This window comes from Molossus molossus, unplaced genomic scaffold (genome assembly GCF_014108415.1).
Source record: "Molossus molossus isolate mMolMol1 unplaced genomic scaffold, mMolMol1.p scaffold_m16_p_17, whole genome shotgun sequence".
NCBI lineage: Eukaryota > Metazoa > Chordata > Mammalia > Chiroptera > Molossidae > Molossus > Molossus molossus.
This window is the reverse complement of record NW_023425352.1, coordinates 70,245,483-70,260,515: the sequence shown is the minus strand read 5'-3', so window position 1 is coordinate 70,260,515 and position 15,033 is coordinate 70,245,483. Positions and strand designations below refer to the sequence as shown.

The 15,033-nt window shown below is 59.7% G+C and overlaps 1 protein-coding gene across 1 annotated transcript; it reads right to left on the bottom strand.

The window, feature by feature from the left end:
• Positions 1-1,108: 1,108 nt before the first annotated feature.
• Positions 1,109-10,535, bottom strand: GDF10 (growth differentiation factor 10). The gene is made up of 3 exons (XM_036265977.1): positions 10,229-10,535; positions 2,999-3,924; positions 1,109-1,300 (listed from the first exon to the last, which is right to left on the bottom strand). The coding sequence occupies exons 1-3, from the start codon at positions 10,533-10,535 to the stop codon at positions 1,109-1,111; spliced, it is 1,425 nt and encodes a 474-aa protein (XP_036121870.1).
• Positions 10,536-15,033: the final 4,498 nt, after the last annotated feature.

Here is a 15,033-nt window from a genome sequence, read left to right as displayed (position 1 = left end):
CCGTGACCGTCCCTATCACTGCTCCTCTTAATGCCTCAGACCCCCCACTCCCTCCGTGCCCCTTCTGAGGCTGAGACCATGTGGAAGCCCCATGACGGGTCTGCAGGGGCCCTTCCTGCCTGGACCGGAGGGGGGCAGGACTCTGGAAGGCCTGGGGGCTGCTGGGTTCCAGAGTTTGGGGAAGAGACAAGAGAGTGAGGAGCCGGCCTGGGGCAGGGGTCCCCCGCTGATCCTCAAGGAGGCCGTGCCCCCAGCAGCCACCCAGATGGCATGCTTCCAGGTGGGACCCATCAGCATGCTGGAGTGGGTGACATTCGGTTTTCAAGATACCAAGGTACCTCTAATTTATTAGCTTTCCATAAAAACACATAACGTACACAATCTACAGTATAGAAAGTATAATTTATAAAAATATAAAAATCTCGCTTATTTTTAGTATTCCAAGATGTGACTGTGTGTTATTTCCGTAAGCAGGTATAAACGATGAACACTTAACCAGCATGATCACCTCTGTGGGGAACGGTTACGACTCCCCTCTTTCTGTTTTAAAATAAAATATATATTAAGAAAGAGAAACCACAATTGGTTATATGTGCATATCGTGTGTATAAAAGCTTTTGCAGTGAAGTTTGAAAGAAAACATCCGTTTTTACCATGATTTAGGCCCTGTTTTCCAGCATCACTGTGTGGCCCGAAGTGTCTTAAAGTGATTGTTTAAACAAGGCCGTGTCCACGTGGAAGGGGCGCGTGGCCCCGGTGTGCAGTCTTCTTTGAAGGCTCTGAGATGATGACCACACAACACGACAGTGTGGACACATCCCATCTGCAGGCCTTCAGGGCACGGGGGGTGGGCCGTGGGGAGCCTTCAGGCCAGGCTGACCTGCAGGTTCCTTCAGGCACTGAGGCTGGCATGTTAGGGGCTCAGTCACTAGCGATAAAAAGCCCAGAATGACGCCCTGGGGACAGATCCTCCTGGCCCAGCAAGGCTGCCTGTGAGCTCTGTCCTGCCATTGCAGCCGCACCCCTCGTCTGGCTCGCACTCTGGGGCTGAGGACGCCGGCCCGTGGAGCGTGGCGGGAGGTCTTCTTCCACCCTGGCGTGGCTGGTCTTACCGGCAAGCACAGGTCTCCACAGACATGTTGGGGTACACTTTCAGAACCACATTCCGGTTCTCATCCAGGAAGAGGACCCCAAGGGAGTTCATCTTGTCTGGAACGCAGCAGGGCTCCGGGATGCCCGGGACGATGCCCACGGCCCTGACGATGCTCTGGATGGTGGCGTGATTGGACGGGCGGACGACCTGCCAGGTGGGAAGGGGCGTGGTTAGCTCAGCGCACTGCCCTCGCCCACCCACTGTGCCATCTGCCCGTCCTGGACACAGCCCTCAGGACAGGCTCCGGCCTAGAAGGAAAGGAGACTCCAGGGCTGGCACCCCCTCCTCCGAAGTCAGCCGCAGGCGAACCCCGGGAGGTCTGCAAGAGCCTCCTGTCTTCCCGCAGGCCTCGCAGGGGACGCCCCTCGCCCACATGGCACTGCCGCTCGGGGCACCTGGAACCCCGGAGCTTTCAGAGGGGGGCCTGCAGGTGGGCCTGGGGCCACAGCCGCCCGGGTTCCAGCCTGAGGAGCACACATCTTCGCGTGCAGGAGGGGGGCCTGCACACGGGCTGTGTCAGCTTGATGGGGGGACTGACATTCCTGGGCTGGTCTGACTGCCGTGTTGGGGGCTGTGTCACCGGCATCACCCCATGTTGTGATCATGTCAGGGGTGGGTGTTACCTACATTTTATGGTGAAGAAACCGAGGCTTAAAATGACTGAGACACTTGACTGAGACACTTGACCGAGACTCCTCCAGTAGCATAGCCGAGCCTGGGAACCCTGCTGCCCGGGGCCAGGCCGGCCCTCCCCTCCCCCAGGCGGCCTCCGCACCAGGGGCTCTGGGTCAAGCAGCACAGAGAAGCTGCCCCTTAGCACAGGTGCCCAGGCGAACAGGCTCAGCTGCTGCCCACCAGAGCTGCCTGGACACTGTGTTGGAGGGAGGCCCTGTGTGCAAAGCAGGCAGGGAGGGAGGCAGGGACATGTGATCTGTGAGATTCAGGCAGGTGTCGGGGAAGGTGGGACGGCAGCCAGCCAGGCTGACAAGGCAAGTACGAGGTCAGCCAGCGGACCCGGCCAGCAGACGCTGTCTCTGCAGGGCACCTCCCGCCCTTTCTCGTGCAGGGCTTTGAGGAGAAGCCCTTCGTCCCAAGTAGGGGAATGCCGCCCCGCGTCCAGGCCTGGGTTCCCTGCGGCTGATTTATGGAGGTGCGGATTAGGTCCGTGCACGGACTTCCTGCGTTGGAAGGGAAGGCAGCACCTGACACTCAGCAGAGGAGCTGAGCGGGAGGGGCGGTGTGCTGTGTGCCGAGACCGGCATCAGCTGGCCGCCAGCCCACCGCAGCCCAGGCGGGGAGGCCAGGGACAGAGCCACAGGGTGGAGGAAGGCGAGGCTGCCAACGCCTCCAGCACAGCGTCCACACTGCCCACTGCCGACTCCCGCACACTGAGGACTGGTGTCCTGCGGGGCCCTGCCCTGAGCAGCCCCTGAAACCCGCTCTGTGCTGGTCACAGACCGGTGCTCCCTCCGAGGTCCAGGTGAGAGCAAATGCAAGAGTCTTGTCAGGAGGCGCTGCGAAGACCTGTCTACAGGGGGCAGCATCTGCTCAAGCAGCGCAGGCGGCTGCTTTGCTTTGCGGGAGGACATACTCAAGGAGACACGTTCTGTCTCCCCTTTGCAAAGCACCAATGTTCTGATGCGAAATGTAAATTCAACCAAGTCATTGTTTCCAAAGCACAGCCCGACTCTATCCGCCTGTGGGTTTTACCCCCCTATTCCCAGCCTCCCACGAATGGGAAGTGTTGTTACCCTGTTCTGCAGACAGGACACAGAGGTCACGGGGCAGAGGGACTTGCTACAGGGTAGAGCGGAGCGGGTCAGACAACAGCCACGCACACCCTACCTTGGGCATGGGGAACTCGCAGGCGCCGGCGCAGTAGTAGGCGTCGAACGACTTGGGCGAGATGATCCACTCATTCCACCCAATGTCTGCAAAGTCCACCTTCAGGTACCGGCGGGAGCAGACCCTCGGCTCGTCCCACTGCCTCCGCCGGGCTTTCTGCATCGTCTTCTCATCGAAGTGCAGCACCTGTGACGAGGCCATGAACACGTCCTGGCCCTTGCGCCGGCGGTCCTTGCGCCCCGGCCGGGGCTTCAGGGTCCGGAAGGGGCTGGGCCACACTTCCTGCCGGTGGTAGTGCTGCGCGTGGGTGCCCCGTACTGGCTTCTCGTCCAGCCCTGGCAGCTCGTTGTCCTGGAGGGGCCCCGTGGCCGGGGTGGCCCGCCGGACGCGGGGATCTGCGGAGCTGTTGGGGGCTGCGCCGGGCTCGGGGTCTCCAGCCTGGAAGGGGTCGTACCTCTGCAGCGTCACCGCCACGCTGTTGGGCTCCGAGATGGCCAGGTCGTCGGCAGAGACGAGGATGTAGGGCGCGTGGGCGCCGGGCCTGGGCACCCCGGGGTCCTCCTCCCCAGAGTCCAGCTCAGCAGACAGAAGCAATTCTCCGTCCCGGCGGGCGGCCTTGACGATGGGGGAGATGTCCTTGGCCTGCCACAGGCCCCGGGGCGGCGGCGCCAGGGCCACGACGGCGCGGAGCAGCCCCTGCGTGGCTGTGTTCTGTGACAGGCTGCGGAACAGCAGGTGCTGGCGGCCGGGCGGCCCCGGGGGCAGCAGGCGGCAGGACGCGCTCCTGGCCCGCTGCTTGCAGGGCAGCTCGTGAGCGCGGGGCCACCGCGGCTCCGCGTAGAAGTGGAAGGTGGCCGTGAGGATCATTTCCGAGTCCTGCATGGAGGTCAGGTTGAAGAGATACAGGGCCCGCTGGTTGACCACTTCTGCGAGGGAAGGACAGACCACACAGCCTGTTAGGTTCGCTCCTGCCTAGGCCCCCAGGGCTGGGCTGGAAGAGGAACACCCCTGTAGGGGGCGCTGCCACCCAGCCGGCTGCCCTGCTGCAATGCTCACGTCAAACTGACGAGGGCGCCCTCTGCCGTGCTCAAGGAAGGAGGAGACACTAATGTCACAGAGGCTGGAGACTGGACATCCCACTGCAAACAAGGAGGCAGCAGCAGCCAGGGCAGGTGCTCAGGCTCTGGGCCCGAAGCTCCTGCCAGCCCTCCCCCCTGCCTCTCAATGACCACATGATCTCCTCCACCTTCTCTAATGACACAGGGGGGATCGGGGTTCTGCGTGGTTGGAGTGGGGTGCAAGCACTGCTGACAGCAGCCCCTCCTGTGTTTTCTCAGCCCTCTTCTTATGGACATTAGATGCAGCTGTTCTTCCCAATGAGGTGATACAGTAGCTAAGCCGTATGCCCCTGCACCCTGAGCGCCTTCCAGGGGAAAATGGCCACAAACACAGCCCTCTGGGCACCTGCTGCTGGTTCTGCCCAAATGGCTTGTTTATGTCTAATCCTCCCCCGAGGACCTGCCGAGACAGAGGGAGAGACAGAGAGATGTGGGAGAGAAACGCTGTCTGCTGCTCCGACTGGGATCGAACCCACAACCACACACGTGCCCTGACCTGGAATCCAACCGGCAACCTGTCTATGCACAGGACAACGCTCGACCAGCCGACACGCTCTGGCCTGGCTGTCCCGTGGCTTCTCAGCTTGTTCTACAGGAAACACTTTTACAAAGAGAGAAATCAGGGCTGCACAAGGTCCCTCAGCAAAAGTTCCAACGTCCAGGGTGCTCCAGAGGCCCAAACCATGACAGGGCCTGGGGTGCCCTAACCGGCACATCTGAGCTGGAGCATGCTCTGGCCCTGCATCCTGGGGCTGCCCACCACCCTCCTTCCTTCTCTCCTGGTTCTACCAAGTGTACCCCGAGCGCCCCAGGACGAAGCCCCCTGGTCTGCAGCCGCAGGAAGCTTCCTGGCCTGCAGCACGAGTCCTCTGAATGGCCAAGCCTCCCTAGGGGTGTGTGGGAAGGGGGGCTGGCTCCTGAGGCCTACTTGAGATGCTGCGGAGGAGCAGGGGCCGGAGCTGCTGGGCAGGCTGCCTCCCTCCTGCTGGCTAGGTCCTGCTCCCCTGTGTGCGGGCAAAGTGGGGGAGGACGCGAGCGCCGGAGCGTGGGACTGTGCTTGTGCGCCGGGACTCGGCTCCACAGGGCTGCGCGGGGGCCACAGGCTCCCTGACACCTGCACCCCTGGGTCAGCTGGGATGTTTTTTAACGAAATTCTTCATTTGAAGGTTAACTGATTATGTTGGGAAGGAGACATCATTCAACTGGGAATTTGCACCTACTCAGAAGGGACTATCAAGAGACAGGAAGGAAGGAAAAAACACATCTACGGAAAATGCCAGTCACCGCGTAGGGGACACGCCAGTGAAGATCCTGCCTTGTCTACTCCTCGGTACAAGCTCGCAGAGTTGTGCCGGCCCCACGCCCCCAGCAAGGTGTGGCCTGCTCCCCACACAAGGAGCCCGGTCTGAATGCGCCTTTGAACTTGGCTCCCCAAACACCGCCGCCTTGAGTGTCCAGAGCCTGCGTTTCCCGGAGCCCGGCCACTGCCTTCCCGCCCTGGATGTGACTGACAGCCTGGAACAGCGGGGCCCAGGGACCGGTGTTTTCACCAGCACCCCAGGCGTTCCAACCTCCGAGGAGTTTGGGCAGCACCGCTGGGTGGTGGCTGTGACCTGCAGCATTGGAGTGACCTGTGGGTGGGGTGAAAGTTCACTGATGACACAGCCCCTCCCCCGCTGCTATGCGTCTCCATGACACCCTGCTGCCTGTGTCTCCAGGTCGCTTCCCAGTGTCCTGATATCGGTTTCTGTGTTGGGGTTCCTCTCTCCCCAAGAACACAGGCTCCAAGACAGTAGGGGCTTTGCCAGCCCCGGACACTGCTGTGTCCTCGATGCCCGCACAAGGCCCAGTGACAATCAGTGCTCAGAAAACTGAGCAGTGGGGAAGACTGGGTCTGTTCTAGGTCTGTCTACCGCGGTGGGCGAGGGGGCTCTACCCCACAGACACGCTCTGCCATCCATCGCCCCGAAACAGCCATCGGGGCGACCAGGGCGAGAACCCTGCGGAAGACGCTGAGGAAGGAAGTGCTGGCCCGTCAGGGGTGCTGCAGACACAGGACTAGCAGGCAGGCCCTGAGTCAGGGTTTAAACCCTGCTTGTCTCGTTGATGAGCTCCGGGGCCTCCCGCAGTCATGGACCCGCTCCGAGCCTCAGTCTCCTCCCCAGTAAATTGGGCAGAACGTGTGTGCCCACCGCCTGGGGCTATGAGGTCATCTCCGTGGCGCTGGCACCGGCACGTGCTCCGAGCGCCCTGCCCTGTGGCGTCAGGAGCTACTGCTGCTCCCAGGGCACCGTGCCCACCGACAGGCATGGGCACCTGTTCCCTCCCCGCCCAGGAGCCTGGGGGTTCTCCAGGCCTCTTCCCCTCCTGCGTCTAACCGATCCCAGCTCCCCGTGGCTTTGCAGCCTGCTTGTCCACAGCCGGCCTGACGTCTGCAGCCCTCCAGCACGGCTTCTCCCAGGGCGTGGCCTCCACGGCCACGGGACCCGAGCACCACCCGCCCTCAGGTCACACGCACGCCTCACAAGGAAATCATCCGTTACAGAGAAGGGTGGATGTCCTCAGTCCACGAGGAACCCCACACAGCAGTAAGAAAAAGACAAGAATCCCAATCACAAGGAGCAGTTTCTACAAAACATGTGCAAATAGCCAGTAATACCCGGGTTACTGGTCATGAAGAAAAAAAAAGGTAACTTCAAATTCAGATGTAACCGTTTTTACTTGCATGTTGAAAATATGATTCTAAAACCTATGTGCTCCACCAAAAGATGAGCTCTGGTTATGTCTGAGTGTGTGATTAGGGATGAGTTCTCTTCTTTACTGTGATTTTCTATGATTTCTAGACTTTCCCCAGTAAGTAAGCACTTCTTTGATAATCTTTCTCCCCCCTCCCCCGCTTTCCAACTCTCTCCTCTCTCCCTTTCCTCCCCTTCCTCCCTCTTCCCTTCTCCATCCCCCCACCCTCACTCCACAGACACTGTATAGCCCCCCATTGCCTCGGGGATACCCTGGGCTCTTGATGGTCAGTCATCGCCCACTGGCCCCTCGATTCCTGCCTGTCGCCCCGCCGCATTTCCTCACTGACCCAAAGTGCGCACAGGTGCAGACACACGTGCACCGCTCCAGTACAGCTGGCTCGGCGTCACCTGCCCTTCCCCCGTCTGGGGTCTCACCTGCTCACTGGTCCCTCTCCAGTGCCCCTTCCTCACTGTCCCTCGCGCTCCCCAGCCACACCCCAGCTTGGTCACTCCATCAGACCCCCACAGCCCCTTCCTCTGTTCACTCCCACCTTCGGGCAGCTCCTGGGCTGTTCTGGGCGGGCTCACCGGCTGCGCCCCAGGGAGCGAGTGCACAGCACCACCTGGGCGCTCAGGAGAGATGGGAGAACCGGCAGGAATGTGGCTTTCGGCAGTGCTGACAGACAGGTCTGTGTGAGTGCCTCCTTTTGGAGGTGAATCAAGCTGCAAGACACTGCATAAGTGGGTGGAGCACTGGATTTAAACAGGTGGCTGGGGGCACAGTGCCTGCTGTGGACCCTCAGGGTCAGGCCCAGAGGTCTCTCCACTGGTGCAGACCCAAGGGGGAACAAGCATACTCAGGCGGGATGGCACGGAGGGCAGGGGGCTGCAGGGATGATAGTAGGAGCTAAATTAAATGATTGGCACTTACACGTCTCAGGCATTGTTTGACACTTGACATATTTTGGATAATTTAGAAAACCTTCTAAAAGGGAGAATGATTGGCCCAATTGCAGAACAAAAAGAGTTGAGTCATTGCAAGCTCAGTCCCTGGTCATTCCTGGACCCCATGAGACCAGCTCCCAGCCTGCACTGGGTGCCTGAGCTCTGCTGCCCGCAGCCCGTGAGCCACGCAGCTCCGAGGGCGGCCGGACTGGTGCCCGGAGGTCCCTGCGGTTCAGCGGGAGGCACCACCCGAGGCAGCGGAGGCCACCCGGTCACAGCAGGCTGGTCCCGGAGCTGAAGCCCCCACGTTTTTGCCTCATTCATAAGATGAGGGATCCCTGCCCAGGCTCATGCCTCCACACGGCTGGGTCTGGAAGCAGGGACCTAAGAGGGCTGGAGGGCGGCTGGGTACGAACAACTGAAGTGAATCAAGGTGGGGACCAGAAACAAGGCTGCCGGGGGCCTGCTCTGTGCCTGGCCCCCATCCTCCACACCCCACCAGATCCCCAGATCCCTGCTGTGCACACAAGGAACCGCTGCTCAGAGAGGTGGAGGGACACGCATCCCAGCGCACAGCCAGGAGTGGCTGTGAATGTTCCACACCAGATGCCAGACGCCCAGCCCTGGGCTGGTCCAGGGTAATCTCCCAGACTCTGTTCTACCCTCAGTCTCTCAAGCCCTGCCTTAGTTCCGATGGAGCTGGGGGAGGGAGACAGCAGCGCAAACAGCATTGGCCTAACCGATGGGAGCTGCCGATCATTGCCACAGTGAACTGCCCGGTCCCTGCCTCGGTTTTCTCCTCTGTAAAATGGGAGGGCTGGATCTGCAGGGCGGGCCCAAGTCTTCTCGGGGCTAACATGCTGTGCTTGCTTCACTCACTGTTATTGGTACTACCCTGGTCCTGTGAAAACGGTTAAACTGTGCACGTCCATCCCGTGTGCACGTTCGTGGGCTCGCCGGGGTGCGCCTCCCATTTCAGCGATGCCCTCGCCAGCCGTGCTCTCCTCCACCGCAGGGCTGTGAGGGCGGACTCAGCAGGTGCAAGGTCGAGCCTACACCTTTATGCTCACGGGCTTTGTGCCCCCAGAGGACCAGCAGGCACCAGCACCCACTCTGGCCAGGGCTGGGCTGGGGCGACACACATCACCTCATCTCACCTTCTCTGCAACCCCACAGGGAAGATACTGCACGAACTTCCTGTCTGTCGACGGATACACTCAAGTCCACAGAACCTGAATGCTTCCCCGAGGTCACATCCTCGCTAGATGACGTCTGAGTGGCTTTGCTTTAACAATGATACTGCAGAAACAGACCCCAGGTGGCAACTAACAGGTACAGCGAGCGCAGAGTTAGAGCTGGCTGGCCCGGAGCCCACCTGAGTCCGCTCCGCGCAGGGCGGGGAGTGGGCCTCTCCGAGGCAGGCCCTGCCCACTGCACGGTTATGTGTGGCCGTGCTTCCCATGCCTGGCTCCGAGGCCACAGTGCTGCTTGAGTCACACAGCCAGTGATCCACAGATGGCAGATCTGACCCCAGGATGTCTGGTCCCAAAGTTGAGCTTGTTCCTGGACGTTTTTCTTCTGACGAATGGACTCTTCCCCGACAAGGGCTGCAGAGCACCCTACACACATTTTCTGGAATGGAACTCTGTGACGTGAGCAGTCTCCATGACAACCAGGGTCGCCCACCACCCCTGGCACCAGGCTGCACCCCGGGGCCTGAAGAGGCAGGCCAGCCAGGTGGACAGACAGCTGAGGCTGTCGTCTGGTGGTGCTCTGAGCAGGACAGGGGGGCTATGCAAGTGTGTCTGTGCAGACCCATTCAGGGTGTGGGGAGAAGAGAAAGGATCTGCCCAGGTGGTGGGGTGCCCCTGCCCCAGCTTTTGGACCCTTCCTCAAACCCCCACAGTTCGAACATGCCAGGCCAGTGCCCCGCGGGCCTCAATCCTGTTCCCCCGAGGCGAGGCACCAAAGGCCCTTCTCAGGCCCCTGCTTCCCCTGCCACAGGTCACACCCTCTGTCGGGGCCAGTTGCCGGGGCTCCTAGCAGGGCTGCCCTGCTCAGTGCCCTCCTCATCTGTCAAGAGCCAACGCAGCTGATCCCTGTGACATGGTCCCCCAGCCACGAGCTTCCCCAAACTAGTCCGTCTCCATCCTGTGCTTAAAGCCTTGTGTATGGGCTGGTCTTTGTCCGGCAAGTGGGACACCCTTCCAGGTTTGCGGCACCCCCGGCAGGAACTGTCACTCGGTGCTACTTCAGTGACCCCGCTGGAGCTCGGGACTGGCATGAAGCACTTGGTGAACAGCGAATGAAAGAATGAATGAAACAATGAAAACGAGGAAGAGGAAAAGCGGAGACACAGGGGTAGGAGGACGAATAAGTTAGGAAAGGGAAGCATGAGAAGAAGGGGCCCAGGGACCCCCTCTACTTACCCAACCGGGGCCTGAAGCTGCGGACCGTGTTGCCCCCTCCAGGCCGCGCGCCCCTTCGGCTGTATTTCTCATAAAGCCTGAGCATGTGGACAGCGACCATGTCCTGGGCTCCAGGGCCCAGAGCGGCGGCCGTGTCCCCCAGGGGGTCCTTGTCCCCGGCCAGGCCGTCGGCGGCCCCGGGCAGGGTGGACCCCGCGGGGGCCGTGTGGCTGCCGCCCGCGTCCCGGAGCAGCAGCAGAAGCAAAGGCAGCAGCGGCAGCAGTTGGGACCCAGGTCCCGGGCTGGTCTGAGCGGGGCCACGGGCCATGCTGGGTGGCGGCGGCGAAGGGCCGGAGCCGGCAGGGAGGGAGAGCGCGGGTGCACCGGAGGCTGCGGGCTGACTGCGGGTGGAGGGCACAGGGCAGCCGGTCGTGGGGTGCGGGGCCGAGCTGGGCGGGCAACCTAGCGCGCAGTCCGTCCGCCGCCCCAGCTCCAGGCCAGCGGGCACGGCCGTCCCGGGAGCGCGGAGCGGAGCCCAGCCCGAGCCGGCGCTGCCTCCACGGACTCGCGCCGCGGAACTTTGCAGCACACGGAGCGGCGGGCTCGGCGGGCTCGAGGGGAGGAGCGGGGCGGGGCGGGGCGGCCAGCAGCGCCCTGGGGGGACCCGGCGGCGCGTCCGGGCTACTGGGGCCGCCGCCACACGGCAGTGCCTGACCCGCGGCGGGTGCGTGCGCCCTTCTGTGGCGGTGCGCGCGCGCGCAGGGTGTGCGCTCCAGTGTGGGCCGGGAGTGTGGGGGGCGTGGGCGTGGGCGTGGGCCAGCGCGCTCCCCGCGCCCCGCCCGGAACCGGAGAATCGCGACCCTGGCGGCTCCTGGGTGTTGGCGCCAAAGCTTGGTCGGGGCTGGGGCAGGGGGCTTTCGAGGGGGCCCGCCTGCCGGGTTGCCCCTGCAATGGCATGCGATGGCTCTGTGACAGCTCCCCCGTGAGGACCAGAGAGGTGATGTGTGTGAAGCCCAGTTGCCTCTGAGCCACTGTGTGTCCCAAAGGCAAGCTGAGGGGGACGGGGACTGACCGTCCCAGGGCAGCCTCTGGGAGGAATAAAACCCTACCCCCAAAGCTCAACCAGCCAGGGCAACTGGAACAAGATGGTGATTAAAGTTCAGTTAGTCTGTTAACTGTCCCTGGATTTGGAGACAATGATCCCAGTTGTCGAAGGAACACATCAAAGGTCCTTGCTGATCTTTGGACTTTGGACATGCAGTCATCCGATTGCCCTGGAAAAGGACATGGTCTCAACCGGCGTTACAGACGGTTTCCAAAGCCCCAGCAGAGGAGCGAAGCAGTGGCTCCCAAGGTTTCAGGATGGAGTGAGGGTGTCGAATCCCTGCCGGGGCTCAGCCCTGCGCGGGAGGCCCTGGCTCCATCCGTCTTGCCTTCAGGGGGATTCTCATCAGTGGATAGGATCTCAGGGACTCTGGGAATTTGAGTGGGGGAAATTACATCTTTCTTTTCTTCCCCCTTCCTCGTTTTTCTATTTTCATTAACCTGTAGCTGAAACCAATATTGGCAGGCAGCCAACCACAGTGGGATTGACCATACCTGTGCCCACCATGCACAGATATTTTCATATCCTATGAGGATTGTTTCAGATTTCTCAAAATACCTTTTTGGCTTGTCACTATTTTAAAATTGAAGTACTTGTGCCCTCTGCTAGTTATTGAATGGAACCTTCTGAGGAAGCTCTACCCCGTCCTCACCTTGAGGAAGGAGTCCCGGGCCTGCACGAAGGGTCCGAGTCCTGGGGGGGGGGGGCTGCACGGAAGGGTCCGAGTCCTGGGGGGGGAGGCCCCTTTAAAGCATGCTCTTCCCCTGGATCCGGGATGCTGCTCTCTGCACTTCAGAGGACTGTGTGCAGCCCTGTGAACACGCTGTCCCCTTCCCTCGCTAACTCTGGGTCCCCTGAGCCAACATGGCTACTTTCTTGGAGAGCGCGCGAGGCAATAACTGAAAAATTGCTGCAGAAAGCTTCTGTGGGCGTGTCAAGCACAAGCCATTTGTCATTTTTAAAAACCTCGCAGTGTCCAACTGGAGGTCATCCTATTGACAGCCTCTGAACCTTAGGCCTGGAGTTTCTGGAAAACTCTAGAGGAACGTTTTCTTTATTTTGATCACGAAGCACACCACATTCAGCGTCCCTTCCCTACAGCTCCCATTTGTTCTCCGAAACAGTTCTCAGAGAGGGCTGGAGGTGACCAAGTCCCAGTCTTGGACCTGGTGACTCTCTCCTTACAGATGATTCACACCATCTTTTACTGCTCCCTCCCCCACCCCAACCCCACATCCCTTCTTCTCCAAGTGCCCCTCACTTCCCCTTTGCCCCCCTCCCCACTCCCCCAGAATTCCTCTGACCTGTACCAGCTGGGGGTAACCTCTGCTCATGGGTAGTTTTGTCTCTGCTGGGGCCGTACACAATCGAGGCCTGTGAAAAGGAGCAGGAGTCTGCAGGAGGTTGGGACAAGCTGGGCTATTCTCTCTCTGTGTCCATTAAAGCCTTCTTGCTCTCCTTAACTCATTCTCGCTCCATTCAAGCCAGCCAGAGGGTCAGGCTTTAGCCAGCACTAAAACCTGTTGGGTACAGATTCTCTGACATTGTTGGGAAAGAATTAAGGCATCAGCCGGGGACGGCTAATATTTCTTGCCTCATTTTATTGCTGAACAGCAGGACTGTAAAGGCTTGAACACTGGAGCACTATGGCCCCTTTCATGTAGCCGAGATGATGGGATAAAAATGTGTTTGGTGAAGCAATTCAGATTACCACCGGGTCACATCCTTGCTGGCTCCCAGCACGGCCTGTGAGCAGCATGGCTGAGCTAGAAACAACCGCTGTGCAATTTCAGCTCATGCAGAACAGCTCGTGGAAATGAGGCTAATTGTAGAGCTTGCCAATGAGAATGTTTTGTTTTTCATAGCTCGGGCTGCAGCTCAAAATAAGAGTTGAGATGGCAGACTGTGGATTCAGGTCCTGAGAGCTGTGATTTCTGACAGTTTCCTACGACAATCATCTTAGTCCAGGGAGTATCAGAAACCAGTCTTACCAGGGGTGCTGAGGTCTTGAATTTGCCAATTGCGGTGGGGTGCTCTCTCCAGGGAGGTGAGGGGCTTTGAGGGGCCCTCAGTTTTCTGGGCCTCTCTGCCACACACTCTGGGATGGCAGGGGTTTCTTCAGCCCAGAAAACCCAGAGGAAGGAGTGGGAGGCCCAATAGTTCTGAGGCTGGACGCCTGGGTAAAGGAGAAGGCAAACTCAGAAGCACACGTTTGTTTTCATCCAGAACCTCTCCCGAAATGTTCCCGAACAATTGTCTCATGCGCTTGTCCAGCTAATTTGTGAGAGAGTCAGTTTGGGGCTCTGATGAGCTCTGTCCCCCTGGGTCAGCCCCATGGCCTCTTTGGAGCCCAGTAGCCTCTGTTTACGTGCAAAGGCTGACCCCAGGCTCTGTTTCAGCCCCTGTGCTCTGGGCTAGGTCTGTGGCCTCAGACCAGCGCACTCTCGAACTGCCAGGGTCTGCGTGATCTTTGGAGTCCGTCGGGACGAGGTCTGTGTCCCGATTTTCGTCTGCAAACCTAGCCTACGACCTCAAGCAAGTTCCCTGCCTTCTCTGGACCTCAGTTTCTTCAACTCTGAAGTGGGGACCAGAGCACTGTGTTACGAGGTCCATTGATTAGGTTTTAACATGAGATGGAACGGAACAGCACTGGTCCGTGTCCCTGCTCCTTTTTATTGCTCGTGCGCCCGAAAGCCATGTGAGCCTATTGAAAGTGAGCCCAGATTCTAGGAGATTCGGTGAGAGGTTCAGCCTGGCCATTCCTCGCTCTGCAGACGAAAGGCGTGTCTCAGCGCTCAGTGCCAAGAGCTGAGAAGCAAAACAAAAGGAAAAGGGAAGGAACGCTTCCCTGATTAGGGAGTCGCAGACCTCTAGCAATGAGCCTCTATTGTCCCGATCTGGGGGTCCCTGTCAGTTAGGCGGAGGGTTCACATAGCTCTTCAGCTCGTTTTCCCAAGCGCATGGCGCTTAGGACAAAAGAAATGCCGGGAGTCCCTGCTCCCGTGTGGGGCACGGGCTGAGGGTCTGCTGGGCGCTGGAGACAAGAATCCCAGGGCCTCCCAGGCCTCTGGGCCCACGTGTAATAAATCTGCGAAATAACAAGCACAAAGGACTTTATAATCAATGACAGATTTTATTTTTGCTCTGGCAATATCCATCCGTGGAGTTACCGTTTTATAGGGAAATAACTACCCACTTTGTGACTCCTGCTCAGCCCATATTCTCTTTCTTAAAGTCGGGAAAACGTCGGGAACCAGAGTCAGCTCCCTGGAGAACTGTGGCCGGCGCAAGCATGACTTCCCCTGGGCGGGACCCGGCTCTCCCGTTCCTTCCTAGGGTGGCTCAGGCCATTCATTTCTGTTTTGCTAAAATACCCGTGACATGTGAATCAACCCGATTACAGAACATTGTCTCCGGCAGTAATCTGAGCCGGCAGGGCTCCGGTCTGATGAAATATGGCGCTCTCGGAGCAGACATGGGCATCGGCGTTGCTTCTCGTTAGGCGGAACAGTGGGACTATTTAGGGCTGGGGCATGAATGCCCCACTGTGGGCAGTGACAGTCTGAAGGGAGCCGCGCTGGGGGAGGGGACAGTGGTGTGTGTGAGTGGCCAGAGCAAGCAGCTAAAGGGACGCTTTGGGAACTAGGACCCCTTAGAGGCTGCACGGTCTCCTTACAGCCCCAGAGCTTTCGCAGGAGGGGCAAAGCCTTACCTCCTGTCC

Bases quoted from the DNA above. Each gene is read 5' to 3' on its own strand.
- GDF10 (XM_036265977.1), bottom strand. From the start codon at position 10,535: ATGGCCCGTGGCCCCGCTCAGACCAGCCCGGGACCTGGGTCCCAACTG. The intron at 3,925-10,228 runs GTAAGTAGAGGG...CTTCCCTCGCAG, and splicing joins CAGCTTCAGGCCCCGGTTGG to AAGTGGTCAACCAGCGGGCC. The intron at 1,301-2,998 runs GTAGGGTGTGCG...CCCACCTGGCAG, and splicing joins GCGAGTTCCCCATGCCCAAG to GTCGTCCGCCCGTCCAATCA.